Source organism: Oncorhynchus nerka, linkage group LG25 (genome assembly GCF_034236695.1).
Source record: "Oncorhynchus nerka isolate Pitt River linkage group LG25, Oner_Uvic_2.0, whole genome shotgun sequence".
NCBI lineage: Eukaryota > Metazoa > Chordata > Actinopteri > Salmoniformes > Salmonidae > Oncorhynchus > Oncorhynchus nerka.
In genome coordinates, this window is record NC_088420.1 from 37920121 (window position 1) to 37938662 (window position 18542).

An 18542-nucleotide genomic window follows, 5' to 3' on the forward strand; every position below is an offset into this window, starting at 1 on the left:
TGGCAGATTTACCATTTAGGCAGAAGATAATTTTTGTTTGTTAAATATATGTTAAATATATATATATATGGCAGACATATACAAAAACTGAAATATTACATTTACATAAGTATTCAGACCCTTTACTAAGTACTTTGTTGAAGCACCTTTGGCAGCGATTACAGCCTTGAGTTTTCTTAGGTATGACACTACAAGCTTGGCACACCTGTATTTGGGGAGTTTCTCCCATTCTTCTCTGCAGATCCTCTCAAGCTTTGTCAGGTTGGATGGGGAGTGTTGCTGCACAGCTATTTTCAGGTCTCTCCAAAGATGTTCAATCGGGTTCAAGTCCGGGCTCTGGCTGGGCCACTCAAGGACATTCAGAGACTTGTCCCGAAGCCACTCCTGCATTGTCTTGGCTGTGTGCTTAGGGTCGTTGTCCTGTTGGAAGGTGAACCATCGCCCCAGTCTGAGGTCCTGAGTGCTCTGTGTACGGTTTTCATCAACAATCTCTGTGTACTTTGCTCCGTTCATCTTTGCCTCAATCCTATTCTCCCAGTCCCTGCCGCTGAAAAACATCCCTACAGCATGATACTGCCACCATCATGCTTCACTGTAGGGATGGTGCCCGGTTTCCTCCAGATGTGACGCCTGGCAATAGGCCAGATTTCAATCTTGGTTTCATCAGACCAGAGAATCTTGTTTCTCGTGGTCTGGCAAACTCCAAGCGGTCATGTGCCTTTTACTGAGGTGTGGCTTCCATCTGGCCACTCTACCATAAAGGCCTGATTGGTGGAGTGCTGTAGAGATGGTTTTCTTCTGGAAGGTTCTCTCATATTCACAGAGGAACTCTAGAGCTCTGTCAGAGTGACCATTGGGTTCTTGGTCACCTCTTTGACCAAGACCCTTTTCCCCCGATTGCTCAGTTTGGCTGGGCAGCCAGCTCTAAGAAGAGTCTTGGTGGTTCTGTTCTTCTTCCAATTAAGAATGATGGAAGCCACTGTGTTCTTGGGGACCTTAAATGCTACAGACATTTGTTGGTACCCTTCCCAGATCTGTGCTTCGACACAATCCTGTCTCGGAGCTCATGGCTTGGTTTTTCCTCTGACATGCACTGTCAACTGTGGGACCTTATATAGACAGGTGTGTGCCTTTCCAAATCATGTCCAATCAATTGAATTTTAGCACAGGTGGACTCCAATCAAGTTGTCGAAACATCTCAAGGATGATCAATGGAAACAGGATGCACCTTTGCTCAATTTCAAGTCTCATGGCAAAGGGTCAGAATACTTACGTAAATAAGGTATTTCTGTTTTCTATTTTTAATACATTTGCTAAAATTTCAAAAAAACTGTTTTTACTTCGTCGTTATGGGGTGTTATGTGTAGATTGCTGGGGATTTTTATTTATTTAATCAATTTTAGAATAAGGCTGTAACGTAACAAAATGTGGAAAAAGGGAAGGGGTCAATACTTTCCGAGGACACTGTATACATATAGTACCAGTCAAAAGATTGGAAACACCTACTCATTCAAGGATTTTTCCCCCCCCACATTGTACAATAACAGTGAAGAGATCAAAACACATATGGAATCGTGTAGTAACCAAAAAAGTGTCAAAAAAATCAAAATATATTTAATATTTTAGATTCTTCAAAGTAGCCGCCCTTTCCCTTGATGACAGCTTTGCACACTCTTGGCATTCTCTCAACCAGCTTCTTGAGGAATGCTTTTCCAACAGTCTTGAAGGAGATCCCACATACGCTGAGCAAACGGGTGAATGTGGAGGCCAAGTCATCTGATGCAACACTCCATCACTCTCCTTCTTGGTCAAATAGCGCTTACACAACCTGGAGGTGTCTTTTGGGTCATTGTCCTGTTGAAAAACATATGATAGTCCCACTAAGCACATACCAGATGGGGTGGTGTATCACTGCAGAATGCTGTGGTAGCCATACTGGTTAAGTGTGCCTTTAATTCTGAATAAATCACTGACAGTGTCACCAGCAAAGCACCCCTACACCATCACACCTCCTCCTCCATGCTGCACGGTGGGAACCACAAATGTGGAGATCATCCATTCACCTACTCTGCATCTCACAAAGACACGGCAAAAATCTCAAATTCGGACTCCACAGATCAAAGGACAGATTTCCACCGGTCTAATGTCCATTGCTCGTGTTTCTTGGCTCAAGCAAATCTCTTCTCCTAATTGGTGTCCTTTAGTAGTGGTTTCTTTGCAGCAATTCCACCATGAAGGCCTGATTCACATAGTCTCCTCTGAACAATGGACATTGAATCTGTGGAAATCTGTCCTTTGGTCTGTCTGCCGTGTCTTTGTGAGATGCAGAGTAGGTGAACGGATAATCTCCACATGTGTGATTCACACCGTGAAGCATGGAGGAGGAGGTGTGATGTGTGGGTGTGCTTTGCTGGTGATTTATTTAGAATATCTGGGTCTCAATCCACTGCATCTGCCGATGTCAGCCTTCTGCATCTGTGATGGAAGATGGCAGAGCTACAGCAATGTATGTCAAACCTGGAGACATCTCGAAAATCGGCCTGGTCATGAAAACGTCCGTAGCATCTCCTCTATGGAAAAATGTTGTCTATGACCCCAAAATGTATCACGGAAATCGTCTGAAGGTAACCTGGTACCGGGCTGAAAAATGTACGGAACTGAATAGGGCATTTCTTTGTCAAAGGTATACAGGTAGTTCCATGGTAAAAACGTTTTTTTTCTGAGCTTTTTTATACTTCTCAGATATAGGACAGACATTTCAAGACATGCTTCTTTTTGATAAAAAAAATGTACTCTCAGTTTTTCCATGTATGAAACAGTTATTCAATGCATTTCTATGGGCCAATAGGCCCAAGGCCAAATTCAATGTTGCATCAAATCGTTTTTTATTTTTATTTTTAAATATATTTATTTTATACCTACCAGAGGTCCTCAAATTCAAAATCAAAAAGCTACATTTTTCTTGGTATGGCCATCTTTAGTAGTAGTCTCGCGTTGGCATACCTCCAAAGTCACATTGCTGTCACTCCTCTCTTGAATGGCAAAACCGGTTTGAATGGTCTGCTGGCTCCCAGCAGCAAGATTTTGATTGGATGGTGCAGGAGCAGATGCGTCAAAGTAGTGGAATGGGGTAGTGGGTTTTAGGTTAGTTGGAAGTTGGAGTGTAAGGTTAGTTGGACGTTTTTTTCTATTTATTTTTTTCTCACCTTTTCCCATTTTGTGTCACAAAGTATTATCGATATATATAATAGTCAAATTGGGGGGTTAAATTCCAAAGAAGAAGAATAATGATGTCTATTGTTGCTATGTCCATCACTGTTTTCAGACCAGGAAGGACACACGTTACCTTATGCTAGTTTGCAACATTGCAGAAAAAAAACGTAATTCTGTTTTGTCAGAAGTGTGCTCTACAGACAAAATTGATGGGGGTTTAATCTACGATTTCCCTGCCATCCTCAACATTGATTAAAATAATCCTCAAACACTGTTACAGATTTGCCTCTGATTGGGGCCTCCAAATCACTAAATGCGCCCCTGTGTGTACAATTAATTATCAGGTAGAACAGACAACCAGTAGGCTCCGGATCTCGAGGGTAAGAGTTGAATACCCCTGCCCTAGTGAGTAATCCCAACTCCACTTTTATTTTGGCAATATGAATAGTGGACTTTTATTGTGAAAAATTCCGAAACGCCGTGCCCCGGAACTACTTTTTAGTGTTAATGACGAGACGCTAGCATTTTCCATTCGTACAGTCCGGACGCTAACAGCAATGTGTATTTTTTTATTAGCTTAGCTAATTATCATTTTAACAGAAGTAACCCATTTGTAGCAGTGAATTGTCATATAGCGTCGAATAGTGAATATTAGCTACATCTACCCGGTCTTTGAGAGGATAACCTTCCTGTCATGTTTGGGAGAGAGGCGGAGGTCAGGCGCGCGGGCTGTCAACAATGTCCAGCTGAAAAAACGCTACTGGGTCTCCAACTTTCTCGTAAGTCAGTCCTGGTAACGACACTGACGTGTAATGACATAGCTAGCCAACTTGCTTAATATGTTAGCTACCTATGCTGTTTTTAACAGATGTCAATTTTGTGGGGCGACCCGGTCGCACAGAAATGGCTATCTACGCATGTCACTGTCAACTGCAATGCCGTAACGCTAGCTAACTTGTAGCTAGCTACTGGTGGGCTGGACACATGAATATGTGTGCGTTTTTTTCCTGATTAAAAACTAGTTCATTGCATCCACCATGGAGCCCAGTTTCATAATATTACCATATGTCCCAGCTGCTTGCCATAGTTTGAAGTAATCATTGAAAAATGTGCATTATTTAGGGAATTTTTCACCCTATTTAGGGCATGGAGTTAAAAAAGCTGCATACAAACATGGTCTCTTTTTTGCTTTCTTGAGTCAGGCAGGTGATTTCTGTGGGGGAGCCAGCGGAAAATACTGAGCGAAGGGGTTGGTAATTTTTTATAGTTGCTCCTTGATTGGCTCAGTGTTCTGTCACTCAATGGGGACACTACTTCACTTCACTGCAGTTGCCATACCAGGCAGTGATGCGGTCAGGATGCTGTTGATGGTGCAGCTGTAGACATTTTCTGAAGATCTGGGGACTCGTGCCAAAATTGTGTCACTTCTCTTGCGTTCAGTGCAAGCAGAGTCAGGGTATATGCAGCACTTTGGGCCGCCTGGCTCGTTTCAAACTGTGTGAAGACCATTTCCTCCTAACAAAGACCGTAATTAATTTCCCTGAAGTTTACATAATTATGACATAACATTGAAGGTTGTGCAATGTAACAGCATTATTTAGACTTAGGGTTGCCGCTCGTTCGATACAATATGGAACAGTTCCGTATTTCACTGAAAAAATAAACGTTTGGTTTTCGAAATGATAGTTTCCCCGGATTTGACCAAATGAATGACATAAGGCTCGTATTTCTGTCTGTTTTATTATATTATAATTAAGTCTATGATTTGATATTTGAGAGAGCAGTCTGACTGAGCGGTGATAGCAGGAGCAGGCTCGTAAGCATTCATTCAAACAGCACTTTCCTGCGTTTGCCAGCAGCTCTTCGCAATGCTTGAAGCACAGCGCTGTTTGACTTCAAGCCTATCAACTCCTGAGATTAGGCTGGCAATGCTATAAGAACATCCAATAGTCAAAGCTATATGAAATACAAATGGTATAGAGAAATAGTCGGTCATAATTCCTATAGTAACTACTAGAGGTCGACCGATTTATGATTTTTCAACGCCGATACCGATTATTGGAGGACAAAAAAAGCCGATACCGATTAATCGGCCGGTTTATAAAAATTAAAAAAGGCTGACAAGGTAAAAATTTGTCGTTCTGCCTCGTTCCTAGGCCGTCATTGAAAATAAGAATGTGTTCTTAACTGACTTGCCTAGTTAAATAAAGATTAAATAAAGGTGTAAAAAAAAAAAATCAGATTGTTATGAAAACTTGAAATCGGCCCTAATTAATCGGCCATTCCGATTAATCGGTCGACCTCTAGTAACTACAACCTAACACTTCTTAACTGGGAATATTGAAGACTCATGTTAAAAGGAACCATCAGCTTTCATATGTTCTGAGCAAGGAACATAAACGTTAGCTGTTTTACATGGCAGATATTGCACTTTTACTTTCTTCTCCAACACTGTGTTTTTGCATTATTTAAACCAAATTGAACATGTTCCATTATTTATTTGAGACTAAATTGATTTTATTTATGTATTCTATTACCGTAAGTTAAAATAAGTGTTAATTCAGTACTGTTGTAATTGTCATTATAAAAAAATATATAAAAAAAAAAAAAATGTATATATATATATATATGAGTTGCAGGGTCCTTATCCTAGTGATGCGCTTCCTGGGCACTATGGTGTTGAATGCTGAGCTGTAGTCAATTAACAGCATTCTCCTATAGGTGTTCCTTTTGTCCAGGTGGGAAAGGGCAGTGTGGAGTGCAATTGAGATTACGTCATCTGTGGATCTGTTGGGGTGGAATGAGAATTGGTGTGGGTCTAGCCTATCAGAGGGTGCTGTTGATGTAATTCATGACCAGCCTTTCAAAGCACTTCATGGCTACCTACGTGAGTGCTACAGGGTGGTAACCATTTAGGCAGATTACCTTCACTTCCTTGGGCACAGGGACTATGGTGGTCTGCTTGAAAGAAGTAGGTATTACAGACTCGGTCAGGGAGAGGTCAAAAATTTCAGTCAAGACACTTGCCAGTTGGTCAGCACATGCTCGGAGTACACGTCCTGGTAATCTGTCTGGCCACGTGGCTTTGTGAATGTTGACCTGACGAACGTCAGAGCTGGTGTAGTAGGATTCAATCTTAATACTGTATTGACACTTTGCTTGTTTTATGGTTCGTCTGAGGATTTCTTATAAGCTTCCAGATTGGTGTCTCGCTCCTTGAAAGCGACAGCTCTAGCCTTTAGCTCGTTGCAGATGTTGCCTGTAATCCATGGCTTCTGTTTGGGATATGTACATATGGTCACTGAGGGGACGACGTCGTCGTTGCACTTATTGATGAAGCCGATGACTGAGGTGGTATACTCATCAATGCCATTGGATGAATCCCGGGAACATATTCCAGTCTGTGCTAGCAAAACAGTCCTGTAGCATAGCATCCACGTCATCTGACCACTTCCGTATTGTGAGAGTCACTGGTATTTCCTGTTTTAGCTTGTGAACAGGAATCAGGAGGATAGAATTATGGTTAGATTTTCCAAATGGAGAGCGGGGGAGAGCTTTGTATGCATATCTATGTGTGGAGTAAAGGTGGTCTAGAGTTTTTTTTCCCCCTCTGGTTGTACATGTGACATGCTGGTAAAACTGATTTAAATTTGCCTGCATTACAGTCCCCGGCCACTGGGAGCGCCACTTCTGGATGAGCATTTTCTTGTTTGCTAATGGCCTTATAGAGTTGGTTGAGTGTGGTCTTAGTGCCAGCATCGGTCTGTGGGGGTAAATAGACATCTACGAATAATATACACTGTTCAAAAAAATAAAGGGAACACTTAAACAACACAATGTAACTCCAAGTCAATCACACTTCTGTGAAATCAAACTGTCCACTTAGGAAGCAACACTGATTGTCAATACATTTCACATGCTGTTGTGCAAATGGAATAGACAATAAAGGAATGGTTCTGCATGTGGTGACCACAGACCACTTCTCAGTTCCTATGCTTCCTGGCTGATGTTTTGGTCACTTTTGAATGCGGGCGGTGCTTTCATTCTAGTGGTAGCATGAGACTGAGTCTACAACCCACACAAGTGGCTCAGGTAGTGCACCTCATCCAGGATGGCACATCAATGCGAGCTGTGGCAAGAAGGTTTGCTGTGTCTGTCAGCGTAGTGTCCAGAGCATGGAGGTGCTACCAGGAGACAGGCCAGTACATCAGGAGTCGTGGAGGAGGCCGTAGGAGGGCAACAACCCAGCAGCAGGACCGCTACCTCTGCCTTTGTGCAAGGAGGAGCACTGCCAGAGCCCTGCAAAATGACCTCCAGCAGGCCACAAATGTGCATGTGTCTGCTCAAACGGTCAGAAACAGACTCCATGAGGGTGGTACGAGGGCCCAACGTCCACAGGTGGGGGTTGTGCTTACAGCTCAACACCGTGCAGGACGTTTGGCATTTGCCAGAGAACACCAAGATTGGCAAATTCGCCACTGGCGCCCTGTGCTCTTCACAGATGAAAGCAGGTTCACACTGAGCACATGTGACAGACGTGACAGAGTCTGGAGACGCCGTGGAGAACGTTGCACCACAGACTGTCCAGGAGTTGGTGGATGCTTTAGTCCAGCTCTGGGAGGAGATCCCTCAGGAGACCTCATCAGGAGCATGCCCAGGCGTTGTAGGGAGGTCATACAGGCACGTGGAGGCCACAGACACTACTGAGCCTCATTTTGACTTGTTTTAAGGACATTACACAAGTTGGATCAGCCTGTAGTGTGGTTTTCCACTTTAATTGTGATAATTTTTGTGTGATTTTGTCAGCACATTCAACTATGTAAAGAAAAAAGTATTTAATAAGAATATTTAATTCATTCAGATCTAGGATATGTTATTTTAGTGTTTATTTATTTTTTGGAGCAGTGTAGATAGTGTGGTCTACACCTTATTGTAAGGTACTCTACCTCAGGTGTGCAATACCTCGAGACTTCTTTACTCCTCACTTTTATATTTTTAGAGTTATTCCTACTCTTTAAATGTCAGCAACCTATGTCACCTGACCACGTGCCCATGTCAGGGCCAAACAGAACTGTCAGCATTCTTAGCAGCACACCTGCAGTGTGATCTTAGGTTTGTTAGCTCATTAATGAATTCATCTTTTATCATGGTCTGACGAATACAGGTAAACAGTACACGTGTTGGCATTGTAATAATGGAAAAGATGGAGACCCGTGCACTGTCTTATTATTTTTTTCGTTTTAAACTGAGGCTTGAAATATAAAAAATAAAGATATTAAAACATCTTGGTGCCCATCAAATCATAAATGAAAAGATTTAAACATTTCTTCGACAGTGTGCAGGTCTCCATCTCTTCCAGTATTCTTATTTTGACTCCAAGCACCTGGAACAGACACTTCAGTAATAAGGATTATTGCATCTGCAGGTTAAGACCAAGCTGAATCATGCCGGGGAAGCTGAAAGCTAAGATTGTGGCAGGGCGCCACTTACCTGTCATGGACAGAGCCAGCGACCTCACTGATGCCTTTGTAGAGGTGAGCATCCTGAAAAACATCAGGTCAACGTAATCCTACAACCATTTCAACACGTACAGTATACACTGTGTTCCAGTGCTGCAGTCCTAGCCTTGTGGTGTTCTTCATTGATGTTCTTACAGGTCAAGTTTGGCAACACAACTTTCAAAACGGACGTCTTCCCCAAGTCACTTAACCCACAGTGGAACTCGGAGTGGTTCAAATTTGAGGTAAAATGTCTGGATATGGCTTCTTGACTTATTCTCTGTGAAATTAGTTGCAGGAGGTATTTGTGAATGGCATTGGATTACAGTGTAAATATGCTACAGTCAACATGATAGTCCTGTATCCTTGTTTCCTCAACTTTGTCACCCTTCCTGTAGGTGGATGATGAGGACTTGCAGGATGAGCCGTTACAAATCACAGTGTTGGACCATGACACTTACAGTGCCAACGATGCAATAGGGAAGGTCTACATTGACATCGACCCTCTGCTCTCCTGCGAGGCTGCTACTGTCATTTCTGGATGGTTACCCATCTACGACACTATACACGGTGCGTTTTTTTATAGGGTCTTTCTATTTGATTTCAATCACTTTTTGACTATCACTTTTTGATGTATTTGTCCATGGTCACAAAGTGACTTTTTTCACCTCATTGCCAAAACATTCAGAAGATGGAGGTGCTGTAAGTTGACCCATTTTGCACACCCCACCATACCATGAGACATCCAGTTCTTCATCACTGGAACATTTTTACAGATGAGTTTGATATAATTTAAAAGCTTATACATAAATAAAATAAAAAAAGCTTGTATGGAAAGTTTCATTTAAATCAAAAGTCAAAAAGTCATCACAGAGAATTCTACAAGATCATTCCATTTGACTATCTACCATGCATCTACCATGACTATCTACTATACACGGAGTCTGTTATATAGTACCCCATCTGACACTAATGATGTCAGTCATATACTTCCCCATCAAAAGGTGCATGGCTACAGTGGGACTTGTTAGATATAGAGCCAGGCCTCTAAAGGAACACACAGTGTTCTCTGTGTAACAGCCTGTAAATTCATGTTGTTGCTCTCTGCTGCCTTACTAAAAGCTGTTCTTTAACTGTGTCTGTTGGGTCATGATGATGTAGTTCCTGTCTTCCTGGTGTCAGAGGGGACAGTAACGAGTTATTGAAGAGTTGGGGTTTCTAGGGTTAGGTGCTGTTTCTGACTGGTAGTAATGTTTCTGTTGATCTCCTCTCTTGCAGGTATCAGAGGGGAGATTAATGTTCTGGTGAAGGTGGACCTCTTCAATGACCTGAACCGCTTCAGACAGTCCTCTTGTGGTGTCAAATTCTTCTGCAGTGAGTCTGGTTCGCTATGTGGCTGTACTATAGTAGAGATGAGGTCTAATCACAAGAAATTACGATAATGTGTGTGTTTATGCACGTCTCTGTGTATTAGCAACGTCCATCCCGAGGTGTTACCGCGTGGCGCTGGTCCATGGCTTTGTTGAGGAGCTGGTGGTGAACGAGGACCCAGAGTACCAGTGGATTGACCGCATCAGAACCCCCAGAGCTTCAAACGAGGCCCGACAGAGACTCATCTCTCTCATGTCTGGTACATAACACCACTATCAAACACTCTATATACACTCCCCTATGTTTTTATTTGTTCAGTGAAGTGAAAATGTTTAATTGGTCTCTATACTCCAGCATTTTGGAAATGAGATCAAATGTTTTATGAGGCGTCAGTACAGGAGTGTCACCCTTATATTTGAGGATATTTTCATGTCTTCAGAAAGTTTTCATACCCCTTGGCTTATTCCACATTTTGTTGTTACAGCCTGAATTCAAAATAGATTACATTTATATTTTCTCATCCATCTACACATAATACCCCACAATGCCCAAGTGAAAACATGTTTTTAGAACTTTGCTAATTTATTTAAAATCCTGTTTCCATTGATCATCCTTGATTATCCTACAACTTGGAGTCCACTTGTGGTAAATTCAATTGATTGGACATGATTTGGAAAGGCACACATCTTCCAGAAGGACAACCATCTCTGCAGCACTCCACCGATCAGGCCTTTGTGGTAGAGTGGCCAGACGGAAGCCACTCCTCATGCACATGACGGCCTGCTTGGAGTTTGCCAAAAGGCACCTAAACGATTCTCTGGTCTGATGAAACAAAGGTTGAACTCTTTGGCCTGAATGCCAAGCGTTACGTCTGGAGGAAACCTGGCACCATCCCTATGGTGATGCATGGTGGTGGAAGCATTATGCTGCACCATTGAGGTGTACCTTGAGAGCAGGCATAAAGAGGTGTACCTTGAGCTGCACCATTGAGAGCATCTTGATTGGATCACTAATTGTTATGGCAACTGCACCACCCTCGATCGCATGGCTCTACAGAGGGTGTTGCGGACAGCCCAGTACAGCCCAGGGCCGAGTTCCCTGCCATCCAGGACCTCTACGTCAAGCGGTGTGAAAGGAAGGCCTGGAAAATTGTTAACGACTCCAGCCACCCAAGTCATAGACTGTTACTCTGCCTCCGCAAGGCAAGCGTTACCGGTGGATAAAGTCTGACACCAAACAGGCTCCTGAACATCCCCAAGCCATAAGACTGCTAAAAAGTTAACTAAATGGTTACACTGATTATTGGCGTTGACACGTGTGTGTTAGTGTCTCTATGCAAACTCGCATGACTACACTCACTCACTCACTCACGCACGCATACACTCCTGATGCTCTCACGTAAGATGCTTACACATTTATACTGACTCTACACACACTCACGTACAATCATCATATACACTGCTGCTACTCTGTTTATCATATGTCCTGATGCTTAGTCACCTTACCCCTATACATATTACATCAAAACCCAGGGAACATTCAAGGCCGTTATGAAGGCTACAACCTTCAGACTGTTGTAATGGATATTACAGGTGCACAAGCAGGTCACAGTCCCTACACATTGCATTGGAGCAAAAACAATCTGAGTTTTGTGTGATGATGTAGGCTAATCTTTGAAGTTGCTTCCGTATTGTATCCATTAGTCAGAGTTGCTGAAAAAGAACACTACTACTTTGACTGCCTGTCTGGATCCTGCTTAGCCAATGTTTGCAATGTTGATTAAAACATAACTAGACTGTGCGTCTGTCTTTCTTGTGTTTGATATGCTGTCTAGATAGCTGCATGTAACTCCCCACTTGAGTTTTGCATTGAGGCAAAAAACAATCTGCGAGTTTGTACGAACATGTTCATATTTTTTGTGTACAACATGTAGCCCAACTCCCCTCTTGAAAAAGGACCATGGAATTGCACTTATGCTTAATAGCCTACTGAAGCATGGAAGTTTGACGGGCTACACCAGACAAAGGCGTTCATTGCCGGTCAAGGACAGGGAAGCGGCAGCAGAGCACTGAGCAGCAGCTACGTTTAAAAAAATCCTGTGCAAGAACAGAAATCTCTGTATCCTTAGCCACGGCAAATTGGGTTTCCAGAAAATCCAGAACCTCAGCCACTCCATTAAATTAAACCTTCTCTTCTTCTGTGTTTGTGTGTAGGTGAGCTGCAGAGGAAGATAGGTCTGAAAGTGTTGGAGATGGGTGGTAATGCGGTGGTGGGGTACCTGCAGTGCTTTGATTTGGAGGGAGAGTCAGGTCTGGTGGTCCGAGCCATCGGCACCGCCTGCACTCTAGACAAACTCAGCCCTGGGACGGCTCCCAACACTACCACACACACCAACACAAACACACTCCCCAACACCGCCCCCACATCCAATGCCTGCAACTCTCCTTCCAAGGACAGCAAAGAGTGAGTATTGAGTAATCGCATGAACATGGAGCCTGTGTGTGCATGCGAGAGAGGGAGAGAGAGTATCTGTCTCCTGCCATTGTACTGACTCCTGTTTGTTTTTGGGGCTCTCAACATTTTTGGTCTATTTTAGGGCTGGGCGGTATACTGTATTTTACTATATACCGGTATTGATGCATGGGCCGGTTTGGATTTTTTCTTTACCCTCCTATAATGGTATTTCAATACTTGTGTTGTTAAATGTGATAGGGAAATCTGGGGCTTGTAATGTCAGGTTTTATAGTTTGCTCTGTTTGCTACTTGAGTTGTCTTTCTCCTATTGTCCAGCTGCGTGCCGCTTTCCAAACCAAGCCCTGACCCCTGTCACACAAGGAAAGAGCAGTTGTTTGACCACTGAGTCAAAAGCACTTTTTTGCTGTTCAGTCTGCATGGTCAGATAGATGCAACAAGATGTTGGTGACATGCTACTTTCCACAAGCGTTCTATAAGTAAACTATTAGTTTGTGTATCTTACTGTCTGCTAGTTTGTAATTTCGTAGGAAGTTAGCCGCTAATGCTAATCACAAGCTAGTTGGCTAGCTAGCTTGCTAAATGTACTCAGAGCAAGCATGTTGTTTGTGCAACGGTGTATTCTAAATTAAAGAAGTATAGGCAAATATGTTAGCTAGCTTGCTACATGAGGTAAGAAACCATGTAATGTAACATTACAATTATGGTCATCTGTCAATAATTCCTCCCTGGCTTATTCATTCGTTCAAACAACTATGTACTCATTGTGCTTCCCACTATATTCCAACTATTTAATTAGAATAATAATTATATTTCCATGATTCCAACAGTTCACCAATTAACTAGGCCTAGATTCTTTGCCCGTATCATGCTGCCTTGCATGGCACAGTGTGGAAATGCTGAAATGAAATGTTTTTTAGTTTGAAGTTGGATTTAACAGTATAAAACCGAGTGGAGAAAGCCCCATTGAAATCACTTCATTTGTGTTGCCACCCTAGTCATTAACCACTCATCAAGCATATAAAGTTATTTTATTATTCAAAAACTTAAAATACAGTCATACCATAAAATAAATTGGAAAGAATATTGTGATATGATATTTTGGCAGTATTGCCCAGCCCTAGTGTTTGTGTATTATAATCATGTGACATGGCTTCATTCCTTATCTGGGACATACACACAGCCCCCTCCCTGTACAGCCTCCCTCTCTCTCTCTCTAGTGAGTTCTAGATGAGTTATATGTCTGAGGGCTGTGCATGAGCTTGTTACTGCTAGTGCACGGTCAGAGAGGAATGGAAAAGGGAATGGGGGGAGGGAGGGAGGGATGAAAAGAGGTAGGGTGGGTGCCCGATGCAAGCATTTTCTTTAGCTACAGCATGTAGGTGCATGTTAAAATGCAAAAGGAGGGGGTAGAGAACCTCATATTTTGTCTTGTCTTTTGTTGTACTCTATTTTTCTTTGCTGCAATGTTGTGGTGTGTTGTGTTTCTCTTCTTCTCTACCTTTGCTGCACACGGATTGGCTCTTCTCTTGCTGTGTGCGTTTGGATTCGTCCACTCTGTCCGTCTCTGCGTGGTGAATGGTTCAGGTCTCCCCTGGCCCACGGATGTCGCTCCACCCACAACAGCCCTGTCCACTCAACCTGCAGCTCTCAGAGACTGTCCCACTCCCAGAACTTCTCTGTCTCTGTCCCTACTCTGGTCTTCACTGGTACGGACAGAGAAAAAGAGGGAGAGTGAAGGAGGGAGGGAAAGAGGAAGGCTGATCGTTACTGGTTCAGAGTGAGAGAGCGAGAGAGAGAAGGGGATTGAGGGAGAGAAATATTGTCCCAGAACTTCTGTGTTCCTACATGGGTCTTCACTGGTACATAGAGAGGGAGAGATTATTAAAGAGAGGTAAGGAGACGGAGGTGAAGGGGGGTGGAAAGGGAAAGCCAGAGCAAGGGACAGAGAAACAAGAGATAATTACCACCCCCTTCCTAAAAAAAAAAGTAACAAGGAGAACCCCTTCTTCCTTGCCATTAGATAAGAAGATGGTGACATCCACAGCCCCAAACTCTTCCTGTCGCCCTCAGCCAATCATAGAGTCCCTACAGGCAGAGCCACACCCACTGTTGTACATTAGATACCCACCCAAGCAGATCCATCCCTTCCACCTGTCCTCAGCACCCGTCTTAGTCCAGTTTTAGTTTAGTCAACTTTATTTGTCTCCAAGGCGCAGTCACTCAGAAGCCTGTTGTGCTCAATTCCATTTCAATTCAGTCTATTCTGGAGGTGAATTGAAAATTCCACTACAAGAAACTGCTCATTCCTTTGGTGTTGTGTTGGTATGGCCCATGTTGTGTGTGTGTGTGTGTTTCTGCTGTGCTTTCCTCCGTTGGATATACAGTATGTATCTGTGTTTCTGTTTACCAGTGTTTCCCTTAGGATTTTTTTCAGCAGCGGTGGTAAAGTTTTTTTCTGGATCAAAATGGTGCTTAAATTGTGGGTGTTGTGAAAGTGTGTTAGTGGGTGTGGCCAATGGTGCGGTCTCCGACCCAAGATTTTAGAAGCCCTCTTGGCCGCAGAGACAAACTATTGCTGTTTTAAAGCAGATTTCCTGCAATTCTACACATTTTGCCATGGCTTATGCAGTGTTCTTATGCTGAGTCACTTAAACATTATAACTAAATCAATGGGGGCCCCCATGCCATGTAAATTTGGAAATTTAGTTTCTCCCTGACTGTTAGTTCTGAAAGATAATCTTATATATAAAAAAAATATACTGAACAAAAATATCAACGAGGCCTCCCGATTGGTGCAGTGGTCTAAGGCACTGCATCACAGTGCTAGCTGTGCCACTAGAGATTCTGGGTTCGAATCCAGGCTCTGTCGCAGCCAGCCGTGACCGGGAGACCCATGGGCCAGTGCACAATTGACTAGGGGAGGGATTGGCCGGCAGGGATGTCCTTGTCCCATCGCGCACTAGCGACTCCTGTGGCGGACTGGGCGCAGATCTCGCTGACACAGTCGCCATGTGCACAGTGTTTCCTCCGACACATTGGTGCGGCTGGCTTCCAGGTTAAGTGGGCGTTGTGTCAAGAAGCAGTGCGGCTTGGTTGGGTTGTGTTTCGGAAGACGCACGGCTCTCGACATTCGCCTCTCCTGAGTCCGTACGGAAGTTGCAGCGATGAGACAAGACTGTAACTACCAATTGGATACCACACAATTGGGGAGAAAAAGGGCAAAAAAAAAAAATTGGGGGTAAAAAAAATATCAACGCTACATGTAAAGTGTTTCATCAACTGAAATAAAAGATCACAGAAATGTTCCATATGCACAAAAAGCTTATTTCTCTCACATTTTGTGCACCAATTTGTATACATCCCTGTTAGTGAGCAATTCTCCTTTGCCAAGATAATCCATCCACCTGAAAGGTGTGGAATATCAAGAAACTGATTAAACGGCATGCTCATTACACAGGTGAACCTTGAGCTGGGGACAATAAAAGGCCACTCTAAAATGTTTAGTTTTGTCACACAACACAATGCCACAGATGTCTAAAGTTTTGAGGGAGCGTATTATGGCATGTTCACTGCAGGAATGTCCACCAGAGCTGTTGCCAGAGAATTGGATGTTCGTTTTAGAGAATTTGGCAGTACATCCAACTGGCCTCCGTAGACCAAGTGTAACTAGCCCAGGACCACTACATCCTGCTTCTTCACCTGTGGGATCGTCTGAGACCAGCCACCTGGACAGTTGATGAAATTGTGGATTTGTACAACTAAAGAATTTCTGCACAAACGGTCAAAAACAGTCTCGGGGAAGCTAATCTGCGTGCTTTTCCTCCTCACCATGGTCTTGACCCAACTGCAGTTCGGCATTGTAACAGACTTCAGTGGGCAAATGCTTCAATGGCAACTGGCAACTGAGTCCCGGTTTCAACTGTACCGTTGTGTGGGTGAGCGGTTTGCTGATGTGAATAGAATGCCCCATGGTGGCGGTGGGGTTATGGTATGGGCAGGCATTGAGCATGTTTGGGATGCTCTGGATCGACTCGAACGATGGCTTGTTCCAGTTCCCGTCAATATACAGCAACTTTGCACAGCCATTGAAGAGGAGTGGGACAACATTCCACAGGCCACAATCAACAACCTGATCAACTCTATGTGAAGGAGATGTGTCGTATTGCATGAGGCAAATGGTGATCAAACCAGATACTGACTGGTTTTCTGATCCACGCCCCTACGTTTTTTATTTTTTTACCAACAGGTATATCTATATTCCCATCTAGAAGAAAAAGAAACGCAAACCTATTAAGATGGTGCTGGCTAGCGGAATAGAAAACTTGAAAATAAAAGAGAGCCGCACACTCTAGGAGCTCAGATGCAAAAAATTGAATTACCAACGTTTCGACAGCCAAGCTGTCTTCATCAGGGTGTGTATATATATATATATATTCCCAGTCATCAAATTTGATTGGTTTCATACACATAGGTTAGCAGATGTTTTTTTCTTCTTTTTTTCTAAGGGGTGGATTAGCTTAATATTGCAGAAAGAATGTTGCTTCCATCAATGTAATTGTCTGCATCATTTCCAATCCCCCATATATTTTTCTGGTAAATATATATATATCCATACACACATGCATACATATACACATACAGTGCCTTGCGAAAGTATTCGGCCCCCTTGAACTTTGCGACCTTTTGCCACATTTCAGGCTTCAAACATAAAGATATAAAACTGTATTTTTTTGTGAAGAATCAACAAGTGGGACACAATCATGAAGTGGAACGACATTTATTGGATATTTCAAACTTTTTTAACAAATCAAAAACTGATAAATTGGGCGTGCAAAATTATTCAGCCCCCTTAAGTTAATACTTTGTAGCGCCACCTTTTGCTGCGATTACAGCTGTAAGTCGCTTGGGGTATGTCTCTATCAGTTTTGCACATCGAGAGACTGAAATTTTTTCCCATTTTTTTCCCATTCTTCAAAGTAGCCACCCTTTGCCTTGATCCATGCTGTATCACCACCGGCTGGGATTGGGAGCCCCATATGGGGGCGCAGAATTGGCCCAGCGTCGTCTGGGTTTGGCCGGGGTAGGCCATCATTGTAAATAAGAATTGACTTGTCTAGGTTAAATTAAAAAAATAACAAAAATATTCACACACTTGGCATTCTTTCAACCAGCTTCACTTGGAATGCTTTTCCCAGTCTTGAAGGAGTTCCCACATATGTTTTCCCTTGTCACTCATTCCAAACCATCTCAATTGGGTTGAGATCGGATGATTGTGGAGGCCAGGGTCATCTGATGCAGCACTCCATTACTCTCCTTCTTGGTCAAATTTCCCTTACACAGCCTGGAGGTGTGTTGGGTCATTGTCCTGTTGAAAACAAATGGTAGTCCCACTAAGCACATACCAGATGGGATGGCATATCGCTGCAGAATGCTGTGGTAGCCATGCTGGTTAAGTGTGCCTTGAATTCTAAATGAATCACAGACAGTGTCACCAGCAAAGCACCATCACACCTCCGCCCCCCATGCATTACAGTGGGATACACACATGCGGAGATCTTCCGTTCACCTACTCTGTCTCACCAAGACACGGCGGTTGGAACCCAAAGTCCAAATTTGAGATTTTTCGGACCAGAGGACAGATTTCCACTGATCTCATGTCCATATTGCTCGTGTTTCTTGGCCCAACCCAGTCTCTTCTTATTATTGGTGTCCTTTTAGTAATCTCAGCAAGAAAATAAACGTCTCTTTCAGGACCCTGTCTTTCAAAGATAATTTGTAAAAATCCATGCATTCCAGTTGACTACCTCATGAGGCTGCTTGAGAGAATGCCAAGTGTGCAAAGCTGTCAAGGCAAAGGGTGGCTACTTTGAAGAATCTCAAATTCAAAATAGATTTTGTTTTGTTTAACACATTTTTGGTACTACATGATTCCATATGTGTTATTTCATGGTTTTGATGTCTTCATTAGTGTTCTACAATGTAGAA

General features: G+C 43.1%; 1 protein-coding gene across 1 annotated transcript in view; it reads left to right on the forward strand.

Annotated features, from left to right (window-relative positions):
* Positions 1-3703: 3703 nt before the first annotated feature.
* The window catches only part of LOC115109469 (C2 domain-containing protein 5), a 41515-nt gene continuing 26676 nt past the window's right edge, over positions 3704-18542 (forward strand). Inside the window, exons 1-7 of the mRNA XM_065009769.1 lie at positions 3704-3992; positions 8639-8747; positions 8870-8956; positions 9110-9281; positions 9990-10085; positions 10186-10341; positions 12296-12545. Of these exons, the coding sequence (XP_064865841.1) occupies positions 8658-8747; positions 8870-8956; positions 9110-9281; positions 9990-10085; positions 10186-10341; positions 12296-12545 (851 nt within the window). The 5' untranslated portion in view covers positions 3704-3992; positions 8639-8657. The remainder of the gene's footprint in view (positions 3993-8638; positions 8748-8869; positions 8957-9109; positions 9282-9989; positions 10086-10185; positions 10342-12295; positions 12546-18542) is intronic.